Genomic DNA, 14,674 nt, shown 5'->3' with positions numbered 1-14,674 from the left:
GCCGTCGGATTTTACGTTGTTTACATAAGTCGTACGTGAATGGGGCTGGGCGTAGGTTACGTTCACGTCGTAGGTATTGAGCTGGCGTATCTTAGGGAGTAAATTCGACGTGATTCTGAGCACGCACGCGCATGCGCCGTTCGTTCGGCCATTCATTTACATGGGGTCATGATTCATTTTAATCCAACACGCCCACTACCTGCCTACTTTGAATTAGACGGGCTTATGCCGGCCCATTTGCGCTACGCCGCCGTAACTTACGGAGCAAGTGCTTTGTGAATACTGGCCTTGCCTCTCTATGTTACGTCTGCGTAGCGCATATGAGATGCGCTACGCCGGCCAAAAGATGCGCCCTCTACGTGAATCCAGCTAATTGTGGTAATTTCTCTAGCTTTGCTGGCTGGGAACTCAGCTTGCTCTCCTCCAATGATCAGACCCGTCCTGACATGCCCCTGTTGCACAGCCACCATTTACTGTGCAGCTTGGTGTACTGCTGCCTCTCCTCCCCACAGCTCTTATCCAGCTGAAAACAGAGGGTATGTGATCACTTATAAAAAAAGGGGGAAAAGGTATTTACTGTATAAAGTTTGTTTATCTATACAAAAATGTTTTGTCTTTCATTTCTATTTGAAACTGAAAGGGTTGTTTTAAAAGGTGATCGTTTATAATCACTTTAATTAACTTGTTGTCCTAGGGTGACCACTGTATAGAGCAGCATTGTCATCATAGGAAAGGGAGTGTATTAGCACTACACACCACCTCCCTCTCTTCTATATAGCAGGGGGAGGTATTTTGTAATACAAGATGATAGCAGAGAATGCTAACTGATAAGATTTATGGATGGATGAACAGGTTTTTTTTTTTTTCCACCAGTTGACCAGATATAGTAAAATGCTTTCAAACGTATACTTTAAGACCAAAAGGGAGCAAATAAAATAAATATCTTGATAGAGTTTACATACGCATTCTTGATACACTACTGGATTTGTGTTATCTTCAAATGCAAACTATATATTATTTACTTACATGTATTTATTTTTAACCTCACTTAGGATCAGTAGAGACTGAGCTAAACCTTCCAATCAAGGTTCCATTTTCCAATCTATTTGCTTTTTTCCATCTTAGCAATGGGATATCAATTAACCAACCTTTCAACAAAATGAAATTTTCACTGTATTTATAGTCCATCAATTATAAAGACAAGAAAACCAATGTGAATTTGATATTCTAGATTACAACTGCCAATATAGCAAGCAAAAAGGAAATATGGTACCTACTGTATATTACAAAAATTGGCCATTAGGATTGCTTAAACTTCCTGCTCTGTTTGTTCAGAAATGGGAAGATAGTCATAACTATCATAAAATGAAACGGTTCCTGCAATAAAAATTCACCAAGAACAGTAACAGAAAAACAAAACAGTTATAAAGTGTATAGAACTGTGGGAACAATTGTAACACATTTAGAGCAAAATAGTGTTATGCTGTATTACCTAAAAACTGGAAATCCCCTGCTCTTATGGACCTTCTTGTAGTAAAATACAGCAGTAGGTTCCCCTTCACAATTTCCTATGGCTCAGAGCTGCAGTTATACATATAATTGTAGCACTGGCTTAGTATTGCCACTGTAATATATGCAGAGTATTGCTCTTGGAAACATTACATTGTATTTTCTGGCTAAACTGATAGCAGCCCAGGAGAGACTCTATTGGGTACAGCTGCAGGATTGAAGGCAGATTGGTTACTGCTGTAGCTAAGAAGGAAGCCCAACCGTAACAACAAGAACAAGGAAGGACAGGATTGGATAGCAGCGCCGGAGAGCTGTGATTGGAGGGGAGAGAGGAAGACACAGGAGAAGAGACACAGACTGGCATTGTGGCAGCCAGACAGAGGAAAGTGTCCCATGTGCTTGTCTCCTGAGCACTCGCAGAGCCTGTTATGCTGTCCGTGACTCTCCTAAAGGGAGGTGCAGACTTGAGAGAGGAGTTTGCAGCGGGTTCTGCCCTTTTTCGTCCGATTAACTAGAGACGCATTTCAGTACTGCACCAATCATCATCATCATCCTGTTTGGAGAATTCTGCTCCCTGTGTTGCCCTCATTGCCATCCAGTTGACTGAGACAGCCATCAATCTACCAATTGCTGGAAGGAAAATATATGAAGGGCATCTAATGGTGAGAGATCTTCTGCCATCCTTGTGAGTGGATCTTGCTTAATCCTGCTAGGTCCTATTTACTGCTAATGCAGCTCTATCTGAAGGTGGATCATCACATCTGTTAATCTATGTTATCATGTGACACTTTGCAAACAAACACCTTTTCATTCTGTGGATTAAAAATGTTGCTTCACAAAAGTCTGATTACTCAAACACAGGATTTGAAGGGCCCCAACACTGGCAGACTCTGTGTGTGTGTGTGTGTGTGTGTGTGTGTGTGTGTTTGAATATAATTCCCACTGGCCAGTGGTTAGCTAGAACCCACAAGACTTAGATAGGCTCTTAAAATCAGTACTATCAATTTGGGTAATGGTTTAACATTATTTTTGTATTGTGCAACTGACAATTTAGTTCACCGCTTGCCTAGATTAGTTCAGGCAAGGCCTCTCACTGGTGGTTAAAACACCAATCCTGTTTTAATTTACTGAGCAGTTGTATGGTGTGGTATCAGTGTTGTATTATATATTGCATTTAATATTGGTATTCTGCTAATCAGTTTATCGCTTTTCATGGCTTATTGCTAGTTCTAATAAAGCCTAGCTAAAAGTTTAAATGGTGTATTGGTGTTACTTGGATCCAGATAAAGGGTGAGCCATCACTGGTGTGGGACAGAAGACCTGTATATTACAGCGGCTCTTGCGGAGGTAGCACTACACGTGGGCGCTCATCTGGGATACCTTCTGGTCCCTGTCACAGAGTGATGACTACCTCTACCAGCCAAGTCACCATGATGGACCCTGTCACTGCTGCCAAGTGGTGTAAAGAGTCAAAGGGCAGGTTGGGGCTCTGCGTAATTATGAGTCTCACTGGTGCCACCTGGACTGAGAAACATGTCCAGCAAGTAGTGTCAGCTTTGATACCTGATCAGAAAACATTCATATTGGACCTGAAAGTTGATCAGAAAGCCTTTCGCACCTATGCTTTGCTATAGTGGAAACGAGGGATCCTGACCTGTTTCCAGGGAGTTAGCATACAGTTGCCAGGGAACCTCGAAGCTCAGCTTATAGTATGCTGGATGGTCACCCTGAAAATGCTAGCTCAACAACATCAGGACCAGGAGTGACAGCTACTACTTCCACCCCAACTACAACCCTCCTGCTAAATTATTTACCGATATGGGAAAACGTTGGCGCAAAACTCAGCCGTGTCTGCCAATTATGGATATAGAAAGATGCAGTTTGATTCCGGGAAGGTCTCTGTGCCATCTGGGGAAGAGGACTTTGAAACCTGGATAGATCAGGCAGTGCAGGCTGTGAAAGAATGGGAAGTCGCTGACACAGTAAAAAAGACAAAGGTTAATTGGGAGCCTAAGAGCCCCTGTTTCAGATGTAATCAGAAATCTAAGAAGGGACAAGCCGGGCTGCACAGCCACTGAGTGTCCAGAAGCTTTACAAGAGATTTTTGGAGGGGTGGAGGACTGTGCTGAGCTAATTTATATGTATTTGCACACCTATCAAAATTAAGGAGGAGAGTTATCCACTTATGTCCATCGGCTGGATAAAATCCTTTATCAGGTCATTCTAAATGGAGGCATGGAGCTGAGTCCTGCAAGCAAAGCTTTGTTGGATCAAATTCTTAAAGGAGCGCTGTTACTGCATCCCATAATGTTGAAATTTCGGACTAGAGACCAGAACAAGCCATTGATTTATTCCAAATTGGTCAAAGCTATCCTAGTAGAAGCAGCTTTAATTAAGGCTAAAAAAACTGCTAGTGCTTCACATATAGCTTTTACTGTAGAAGTAGGAACCTTGGGCATAGTGGAAGTCCAGTCCGAAGTAATGGCTTTGAAAACTCAGATGTCACAGATGATGGAGTTGATGACTTCGCTGTCTGCCAGGATTGCCATACCAGAGGGGGAAAAGATATTGAAACCAACAAGGCCAGAGGCTATCAACCTGACTATCCCAGCCCACCAAAGCCAAGAAGAGAACATCATAAGCCGGCAGGAAATTCCAGAGGGCCCTGGTGAGGGAGCCAGCTGGGTGCCCATCGAAGTCAACTTGCTCCAGTTCCCAAGTCTTAAACAAAGTAAGGCCTAAACCTTTATACCAAGCCTCACCCAAAGCCTCAGTTAGGCTGCCTAAGCTACTCTCAGAGTCGGGTCCCAGATCATGGGAGATCATTGCACACCACACCCAAAACCGTCAGTCCAGATGACAACGCAAACGGGCACAGGCCAAAAGAGGGGATTCAAGCCCAAACAGCTGAGCAAGCTGCACCAAAACAGCCACGCAAGTTCCCTGAAGCTGGTGGGTCCTTCTCTTATAGTGTCAGTTCAGGTGGAAGGTGTATACACAAAAGCCAAAATTTTCCTCTAAAACGAGTTTGTCATGGGATGTGCAGAGAGTGCACAGCATCATATTCGTCTACAAGAGGATAGGCCATTTCCAGAAAGGTCTCGACGAATCCCATTAGCTGATTTAGATGACCTTAGAGATCATATTGCGGAGTTAAAGAGGACGAGAATTATTCGGAATTCCCAAAGTTCCTATGCGACTCCAATTGTGAGGGGAAAAAATAGGTCATTAAGGCTGTGTATCGATTATTGCACTCTCAATAAAAGTACCATCCAAGACCAGTATACCACTCTACGAATATAAAATGCCCAGCAATGCCTTTCAGAAGCCAAATGGTTCAGCGTTTTGGACCTGAGAAGTGAGTACGATCAGATCCCCATGCATCCAGATGACGGGAGAAAACCGCTTTCATTTGCCCAGTGGGGTTCCTTGAGTTTGAACGGATGCCACAGGTTCTGTCTGGAGCCCCTGCTACATTCCAACGCTTGATTGCTGACATGAACTAAATTGAAGCTACCTAGATGACATAATTGTCTTTAGATGGACTTTGAAAGAACATGAGGCGTGTCTAGAGAAGGTTCTAAAGCGACTCTATGAAAAGGGGTTAAAGCTGTCCCTTGAGAAGTGCCAGTTCTACTAGTCATCAGTCACCTAGCTGGGGCATGTTGTCTCAGCGGAGGGAGTTGCCACTGATCACAAGATGTTGGAAGCCGTTACCACTTGGCCCAGGCCCAGAAATGTGCAAGAGCTGAGATCTTTTCTTGGGTTCTGCTCCTACTATAGGACATTCGTGGAGGGATTTGCCAAAATAGCCAGACCTCTCACTGAACTTTTGCGGGCATAAGAAGATGAAGGAGAGCAAGAGGTTGCAGAAATAGTCCAGTAAACTAGAGGAGCGAGAAAGTCTTGGGAGTCCATAGAGAGAGTGGTCTGATCAATGCAAACAAGCTTTCCTTCAATTGAAACAGAGCTTGACCAATGCACCAGTTTTAGCCTACGCTAACAACCGCAAGCCCTATGAGCTCAATGTTGATGCCAGCAGAGAAGGACTAGATGGTGTGTTGTAAGAACATGATGGATGTCTGAGACCTGTTGCTTATGTGTGCTGAAGCCTTACTCTATCTGAGAGAAATTACCCTACCCACAAGTTGGAATTGGCGTTGAAATATACTGTTGTGAAGCTGAAAGAATACCTGTATGGTGCAGAATTAGAAGTCAAAATGGATAACAACCCGCTCACATATGCCTCTACCACAGCCAAACTGGATTCCAGGGGACATTGATGGTTGTTATCACTTTCTTGTTTCCGTTTTAGCTTGAAGTATTGACCTGGAGTTGGAAATAGGGATGCTGATGCTCTGTCAAGGAGACCCTATGGCCCGCTAACTCATAAGGAAGCGACAGGGGCAGAAGCCATTGGAGTCACCACTGTTGGGGTCCCAAAGCTCTACTGTCACTTGACCCAAGTGAGGGATGAGGGACTGCCTACCCTTTCCAAGAAAGACTTAAGAAATGATCAAACAGAAGATCCTCTTTGTTCTCTGACTTTGAAAGCCTTTAAGGTTCTCAACGGCATATTTTCTGGTCTACCCAGCTCTTCTCAAATGTAGGACTGCAGACTAGTTATCTTTTTACATTGAGACAAATTTCTTAGGTCAGGAAACCTTTCCTTCTGACTTCAGTCCACACTGGGCATTAAGAAAACTCATTAAACCTAACTTGTTAGTTAATAAATATCAGTAGAAAAGGGTGTAGCCAAGTGCTGGACGAAAGTAGTATGAAGGGAGAGACACTGATTTACTAAAGGTAAATAGTCTGTGCACTGCAGTTGCTCTAGATCTGAGGGAAACATGCAAGGAAAATAAAATAAATACATTTTTGCTTGCACATGATTGAATGATAGAAATCAGCATCCCCTCATTTCAGAGCTTCCCCTAGGATCTGGAGAAACTGCACTGGCAGTGCACTTGAAGTGCACTTCCTAGTGCACAGTATATTTGCCTTTAGTAAAACAACCTCATAGTCTTAATTTGCTTCCCTTCCCTTTTTACCGGGATACTAAAGCCGAGCTGCATTTTTCTCTCCTGGTCAGCATGGGGAGAGCCAAAGGCTAGCAGAGCCATACACCCTTATGCGGTGCGCTGAGAACTTTGGGAAGTGTATTCCGACACTTCTATTTTAACAGATAACATGTCACAAGAATCCCAAGGCTTCAACTTTTTGAAAAATGCATGATATTAATATGCACTATTTTACATTTACCTGACAATAGAAAAATATTTAAACATTAAAATTATTTTATTCTTGACCTTAATATATAAAAGATAAAAAAAATACATTTACATTTTGTGACTTAAAATCTTTACAGTATATGCTACACAGCATTATCAGATAACTGTTAAATTTAACTAGTTGTATAGTTTTGCTTTACTAATGGATACATTTCCACTGTTTAAAAATAGCACAAAGTTAACAGAAGAAATAATACTTATGCCACATACACACGATCTGTCAAACCGATGAGAACGGTCTGATGGACCGTTTTCATCAGGCCAAACCGATCGTGTGTGGGCCCCATCGGTTATTTATCCATAGGTTAAAAAAAAGCAATCTTGTTTTAAATTTAACCGATGGATACCTAACCGATAGAACAAAACCGATCGTTTGTAGGCACGTCCATCGGTTAAAAATCCACGCATGCTCAGAATCAAGTCGACGCATGCTTGGAAGCATTGAACTTCTTTTTTTTTCAGCCCGTCGTTGTGTTTTACGTCACTGCGTTCTGACACGATCGTTTTTTTAACCGATGGTCAATCAGACTGTTCTCATCGGTTTGACCGATCGTGTGTACGTGGCATTAGACAACAAAACCACTAGATATATATTTCTCTTCTCTGAGCTGTGCTATTTTACAAGAGTTCACTGTGCTCATGTGTCTGTGTAATCCTTTAAAATAATTATATCCTTGGCACTGTAATTAAATACAGGTTGATTAGAATACACTATTTAATGCATAGGATCTACAATCTTAAGCATGAATCACAGTCTTCGCCAACTTCTGACACTTATCTTTTGCCAGCTCTATAACACTGATACTCCATGTTTCTTACAACTTCAACCGAGACACGGGTTTGTCACTAGCTGCGAATGCCAAAATACAAATACTTAACATGAAAAAAATACTGAAGTGAGCCAAGAAAATGGGCTGTTGCAAAGCAGGTGTATTAGAAACCTGGTAAGATTACTTTAGATGTCAGAAAGTATGCAGGGTAACATGAGCAGATAGCTTGCAGGTGCTTAAGAGCAAAATAAAGTTGTAAAGTGGGAAATTGCAAATCTCTGAAAAAATATAAAAAAAAGTCTAACTCCCTCATACACGAGGGAAAAAAAGGTTAAGTCAAAAATAAGAATCTATAGCAATGTACCCCAAAAATAGGTGATTGAAATAATAAAACAATAAACAACAATAAAATAAAAACTTGATTATAGTAGAGTTCAAAGACAAGTAGCCATACTGCCCCTTCAGATCTATATATTATGCACTTTGTGCAGTACATTGTGGTGCAGTAGAATGCACATGCATTACTTTATGTTCTATTGACACTGGTCACCATACAAATAGAAATGTTGAATCTCCCCAGTAGGAACGCAGAAAGCAATAAACACTTGACAGCAATTCTAACTGTTCCTTACTCGCCTTGTGTGAAATTTGGAATGACCGAACCAGAAATCCCATTGAAACCAATTGGAGCCCAAACCAAACTCTAAAAAGTGTGTATTACAGGATAGTAAATGATGCAAAATTATGTAGAATGATTTGTAAAGTTGCTGTCGGTCTTTCTTGATGTAATGGGGAGAGAAAGACCGCCGCTCCAGGTGAGTGCAATAAGCAATCAATGTCCTCCTCAGAAGCCGTGGGTGCTGCCAATGCACAAGGCAAAAATCAGGAGAAAAGATATATGGACAGCCGCACACCAAAAATAACCAAAAAGGTAGCCTTTATTGGTGCAAAAGGATAAAAGCACTACAAAACACAGCAAGCAGTGGGTCTAGCGCTTAGTCATAGCTAAAAAAGTTTTTTTAGCTATGACTAAGCGCTAGACCTCTGTGGAAAACGCGTCAGCTATATACATCCCACTGCTTGCTGTGTTTTGTAGTGCTTTTATCATTTTGCACCAATAAAGGCTACCTTTTAGGGTTTTTTTGGTGTGCGGCTGTCCATATATCTTTTCTCCTGATTTTTTCTTGATGAGATGATGGGGCTGAAAAAATGAAAAAACTGTGACTCCGTCTGGGCAAATCAGAAAAATCAGCAGGAACTACTAGGAGCCCAGGAACCCCTTATATGTAAACCTCTTGGAAAAAAGTATTCCCATGGGTTTTGGAGTGAAGTGACAGCGTTGGCAAGCTAAAAGCAATGTAAGTGTAAGAAGAAGCACAAGTCACTTATTCCAAAAATTGTATCAAAGATAGGACGATATTTACTATCTTACAGTTTGGGCCTGGCAGGTGGCAGGAGCTTTGGGGTGGCAAAGTAAGTAGAACAATTAGCGTAGGTGCAAATGTAGATTGAGCCGCCTCAAAATTCCAGAAATTGTATAAGGGATAGCACTATATTGCTCAGAGTTTGGACCTGGTAGTTGGCAGGAGTCTTGGGGTGGCAAGGTAACTAAAACAGTAGGCATGGGTGCACGTTTAGAGATATCACTCAGACTTTAGCTTGGCAGAAAGTGAGAGGAAATCTCTTCAAAGTAAGGGGAATTCCTCTCCTAGACATTTTTTGTTGCCGAAACAAGTGTCCCAATTGGAATATTTCCCCTCTGCTTCTGTTCTGGTGACAACTTGAAATTTAGTATTTTGCTTTGCTTTTCCTTCCTGGTGGTAGTGGTCACCAGGGCAAATAAAAAGTGTGCATCCCCTAGCAGCAGTCGAAAAGTGCCTTCTTGTGAGATCTGGGGTCCTTAGTGTTCCCCAAATCTTTCTGGAAGGATGGTGATGCAGGCATAAGCTGAGAGTAAGGTAAGTATATTTTCTACTTCTTTTTTCTACAGATGTGTTATATTTACAGCTATCATGGGGCAATAGAAAATGAGGGAAGGGAGTTTCTTCCAAAAACTGCATATTAGTAAAACTATGAGATCTATAGGACTCAAAATTAACAAATAGCTCTTTATATTTAAATACTTGTAACGACAAATAGCTGAATGTAATTTTCGTTTTCACTCTAATTTCAGTAATTAAAACAAACATCAAATGATGCAAAAAAATATGTTTTATTGGCTTGGACTCCAGCTGGCTAAAACGCGGGTCATATCAAATCAATTGATGGGAGGTGACACCTGACAAAATAATAGAGCCTGCTTATGTGGCCCAAAATTTCCAGCAAACGCACAAATCCTCCTAGATCTATTGCAGATGTATCAAGCCTGCTGGAAGTAATGGTGCAAGCCAAGAGGCTAGTCTCCTATCGACTCCAAGCTCTGGATAATACCAATGGGAAATTATATACACAAAGGATGCACTGGGGTGACAAATGAAGATAGAGATTTGTCCTATTGAAGATCCTAGGAGTTTGACAAAGCTAGCACACTGCTACCAAACAACTAGCTTTATCTGATTACATTCTAACATTTGATGACTATCTCCAGCAACCAACACAAAGGCAAGCATTCTCCCTTGACAGCACAAGTTGTTTTCTAGGTATACACCAATAGAACTGAGAGCACTAATTAATTCACTTGATTAAACATGTAAAGCATATGATACAGAGAGAGAGAAAAAAAAGAGACTGAAATAAACCTGTGTTTACAAAAAAGTGCACAAAGTAAACTTTAAAATTGTGAAGGATTGAAAAAGATCTGTCTGGTTGGCTAATTTCAGTGAGACTGTTTCTATAAAACCAAACAGATAAGGTGTACACTGTTGCTAAGTGTCCAGTTAAATCCATGTAAGCAGCCTCTTTTCAGTTTGCATAGCCAGCTGTCAGAAGCTGATAACAGCTTTCCTGAATTGACTTGTTTGGAGGCATCAGTGTTTCAACACCCAAGTTATGTTGATCAATGCTAATAGATGGGAAAGGTCATCTTACTGTGAAAGTTTTAAAAATGTATGTGTATATAATTTATATACTTTTACCCTTTCTCTTGTTTTATACTCCAGAAGCCTCCTGTAAATCACATATAACAAGAAATTAATAGAGTGATAGGCCCACAAATATTAATTCTAGTGGATATATCTAACTATATCAAATACTTTGAGGTTGATTTACTAAATCATTTGAGAATGTTCAAACAATAAATTGTTTAAAGATTCTCTTCAATTACACAGACTGCTCCTGTGTTTATTTGCACATGACTGAAGAATTGAAGTGAAAAATGTTCAGACCTTCTCAAACTCTTATGGATCAGCCCGCGATTTGACAGCACTCATGTGTGAATGACAAAAACGCGGAACTCGCTTTCGAGATGCCATTCATTTGAATGACACCTCAAATCGCGGTGTGGGTCTGCTGCGATAAAACGTGCTGCAGTCACGGCAACCCACATCGCGGAAAGCATGTCGCCCAAAATTAGTTCAGGAGCTACTTTTGGGCGACATGCGTCCCATGTTGTGGGTTGCCGCTATTGCAGCATGGTTTATCGTTCAACAATCACGACAGATGACTGCGATTTGAGGTGTCATTCAAATGAATGGCATCTTGAATGCGAGTCACGCGTTTTGTCATTCACACCTCAGCGCAAAACTGCCTGCGATTCAAAACGCTGTAGTGTGAATGCAGCCTTATTGTTGTCATGAAAAACATGGCCTTAGAGCAGGGATATGCAATTAGCGGACCTCCAGCTGTTGCAGAACTACAAGTCCCATGAGGCATAGCAAGACTCTGACAGCCACAAGCATGACACCCAGAGGCAGAGGTATGATGGGACTTTTATAACAGCTGGAGGTCCGCTAATTGCATATCCCTGCCTTAGAGTGTATCTCCAGCAAAACATTTTTTTTTTGTTCTTGATAGAATACAGAAGGACTTGACAATCTGCCATTTCTTGCTGCTACTTGTGACCCCAGTTGGGGAGATTTAAGATGGCCATAGAGGAATCAAAATGTGCCCAGTTGAGCAGGGACTATGGCCATTCTCAATCGAGAGCAGCCCATCTGAGGACCAACAACTCTCGGACGGGAATGTTTAAAAATGTTTGCTTGATCAGCGCTCAAGCTAATCAGCTGGAGCTTTAATTAGTGAATTCTGGTGGCGGGGGAGTCCCGCTGTGGGAAAGATTCCTTCATCCACCTCAAAATGTATGGATGGGGAATAGGCTATGACCTATTGGTGGTGAGCTATGGCCTGGTGACAACATGTCACAGTAAAAGAGGTGAGGAGAAATTTCCAAGAGGGAAACAATAATAATACTAACATACGGTACATTTTTTTTAATAGAGTAGTTAAGGTTAGAAACCCTGTTTGATTTTTATTGCTGTCTGTGTTAGAAATGTTCTCTCTTTTTTTGTATGGGTGGCAACGTTGTCATAAGGGCATGAAGAAAGGAAAAAATAACCCCACCAAGACCAGAACCCAGACTGCAAGAAAAAAAACTAGACAGGTCCTGACCGTTCCCTAATCAATCCAAAAAAAAAGAAAAAAAGGTTTTGCGTTACACTTTAATATTAAACATAGAAAAAGAACAATGTACACTGATAGAACTTCTGTTTTTAGCATTGTCCAAGTTCATAGTACAGTGACGGATACTGAAGCACAAAGAGTAAAACTTCCCTGGTGTATCCGAAGAATAAAAAAATAAAAAAGAACCAGGAAGCATTGGCAGATTTTATCAGCCAAAGGCCTCGTACACACGATGAGAAACTCAACAGAATCCATCAAGAAACTTGGTGGCAGAGCTTTTTTGCAGAGGAAAACGGTCGTGTGTACGTTTTTCATCGAGAAAACTGACAAAGAACTCGACGAGAAAAAAAGAGAACAAGTTCTCTTTTTCCTCGACGGGAGTCTCAATTTCCTCATCGTGTTCCTCGTTGGGCTGGACGAGAAACACAAGCGTGTGTATGCTAAGAAACCCTCGCATGCTCAGAATAAAGTATGAGACGGGAGTAAAAGTAGCGTTTGTAATGGAGATAACACATTTTTCACGCTGTAACAGACTGAAAAGTGCAAATCGTCTCTTACCAAACTTTTACTTGACACGTAGTAACATGAGATTAGCAAAAGCAGCCCCAAGGGTTGTGCCAGTGGAATCGAACTTCCCCTGCCATTGTATGTGTTGTACGTCACCGCGTTTGAGAACGAGGAGATTTTGTCTCGACAGTGTGTACGCAAGGCAAGCTTGTCAAGTTCATCGACAAACCAAACAAGGAACTCGTTGAGGAAAACGATGTGTCTTTTCCGACGAGTTCCTCGGTCGTGTGTACGAGGCCAAAGATTAGGGCAAGGGGGCACTCTTTACATTTGGAGGAAAAGAGATTTAACCTCCACATACAAAAAGGCTTCTTCACAGTAAGAGCTGTGAAAATATGGAATAGACTTCCTCAAGAAATAGTTCTGGTCAGCTCAGCAGATTGTTTTGTATTCCTCTGGATCAACTGTGGATATAGGATTGTGAATATAGAGTTTTTCTATTTCTTTTATCAATTTGTTAAACTAGATAGAGTTGTGTCATTCTTCAACATGAATAACTACCGGTATGTAACTTTGCAAGCTCTAGAAAAAATGTTGTCTCTGTTCTACCTTTAATTATATTTCTTGTATGAGTCTTATAGAAATACTATCACATATCTAAATCAATCAGTAAAATGGAAATGATTTCTACTTACAGTCTTCAAACCTAGAAATGCTCATTGATTGAGCTGTGCGACTCATAGTGGGGCGTGTATTACGAAGCTTTGAATACATATTTATGGCTTGGGCTCTTCTTTCCTCAGCTATTCTCTGCCTCTCCATTTCTTGCCTTATGCTGAGGTCCAGTACCACCGGCTTTCTACTGCGAAGAAACTGAGGCCTTAACTCTTCAGTGCTGTCTGCTGAGAAGATGGCATCTCTGTCTTCATACTCTCCTTCACTGGGCTGGGACCCTGGAACAAACATGGAAGGAAACAAGACCCAAGTCCATTAGAGTAATGCTCACAAAAAATTCATTCATGAAGCGCAATCATGTAACAGTGTATTTGACGAACAGAGACATTGGGGGTTATTTACGAAAGGCAAATCCGCTTTGCACTACAAGTGCAAACTACAAGTGCAAAGTGCACTTGAAAGTGCACTTGAAAGTGCTCTGAAAGTGCACTTGGAAGTGCAGGCGCATTAGATCTGTGGCGGGGCATGCAAGGAAAATAAAAAAAACAGCATTTTAGCTTGCACATGATTGGATGATAAAATCAGCAGAGCTTCTTCTCATTTCAGATCTACCCCTCAGATCTACAGCGACTGCACTTCCAAGTACACTTTCAGTGCACTTGCTGTGCACTTGTAGTGCAAAGTGGATTTGCCTTTCGTAAATAATCCCCATTGAGTTACAGTACAGTTTAATAGATTTTGACTTTTGGTGAACATAATCCAACCCCATTTCTCTAGAAGTCTTCTCTCTAAATTCAGAAAGGTGAACAAGATACAAAAAAATAATAAAATAATAATAATAAAAAAAAAATATATATATATATATATATATATATATATATATATATATATATATATATATATATATATATATATATATATATATTAAGAGGGGGAAGTGTTTCAGAAGAGACATGGGGGGTTATTTACAAAAGGCAAATCCACTTTGCACTACAAGTACAAACTACAAGTACAAAGTGCACTTGAAATTGCACTGAAAGTGCAGTCGCTGTAAATCTGACAGGTAGATATGAAATGAGGGGAAGCTCTGCTGATTTTATTATCCAATCATGTGCAAGCTAAAATACTGTTTTTTATTTTTCTTGCATGTCCCCCTCGGATTTACAGTGAGCTTAAAGAGACACGTACAGGTACGTGATTGTACCAAGCCGTGCCATTCTGCCGACGTATATCGGCGTGAAGGGGTCCTTAAGTGGTTAAATGAGTCCTTAGGGCCTGTGTTGACAGAGGACACAGAAGGACAGAAGAAGGTCAACTGCAGGTAAAATGCATCTGTCAATGGACTTTGCATGATTTTTAAAGCAT

The 14,674-nt window shown here is 41.1% G+C and overlaps 1 protein-coding gene across 1 annotated transcript in view; it reads right to left on the bottom strand.

Annotated features, from left to right (window-relative positions):
* Positions 1 to 13,617, bottom strand: part of LOC120932123 — a 103,927-nt gene extending 90,310 nt beyond the window's left edge. Inside the window, exon 1 of the mRNA XM_040344279.1 lies at positions 13,330 to 13,617. Coding sequence (XP_040200213.1) covers positions 13,330 to 13,600 — 271 coding nt within the window. The 5' untranslated portion in view covers positions 13,601 to 13,617. The remainder of the gene's footprint in view (positions 1 to 13,329) is intronic.
* Between the last annotated feature and the right edge of the window lie 1,057 nt (positions 13,618 to 14,674).

This window comes from Rana temporaria, chromosome 3 (assembly GCF_905171775.1).
Source record: "Rana temporaria chromosome 3, aRanTem1.1, whole genome shotgun sequence".
Lineage (NCBI taxonomy): Eukaryota > Metazoa > Chordata > Amphibia > Anura > Ranidae > Rana > Rana temporaria.
Note: the sequence above shows the minus strand (reverse complement) of the source record. Positions and strands in the feature narration are given on the sequence as shown.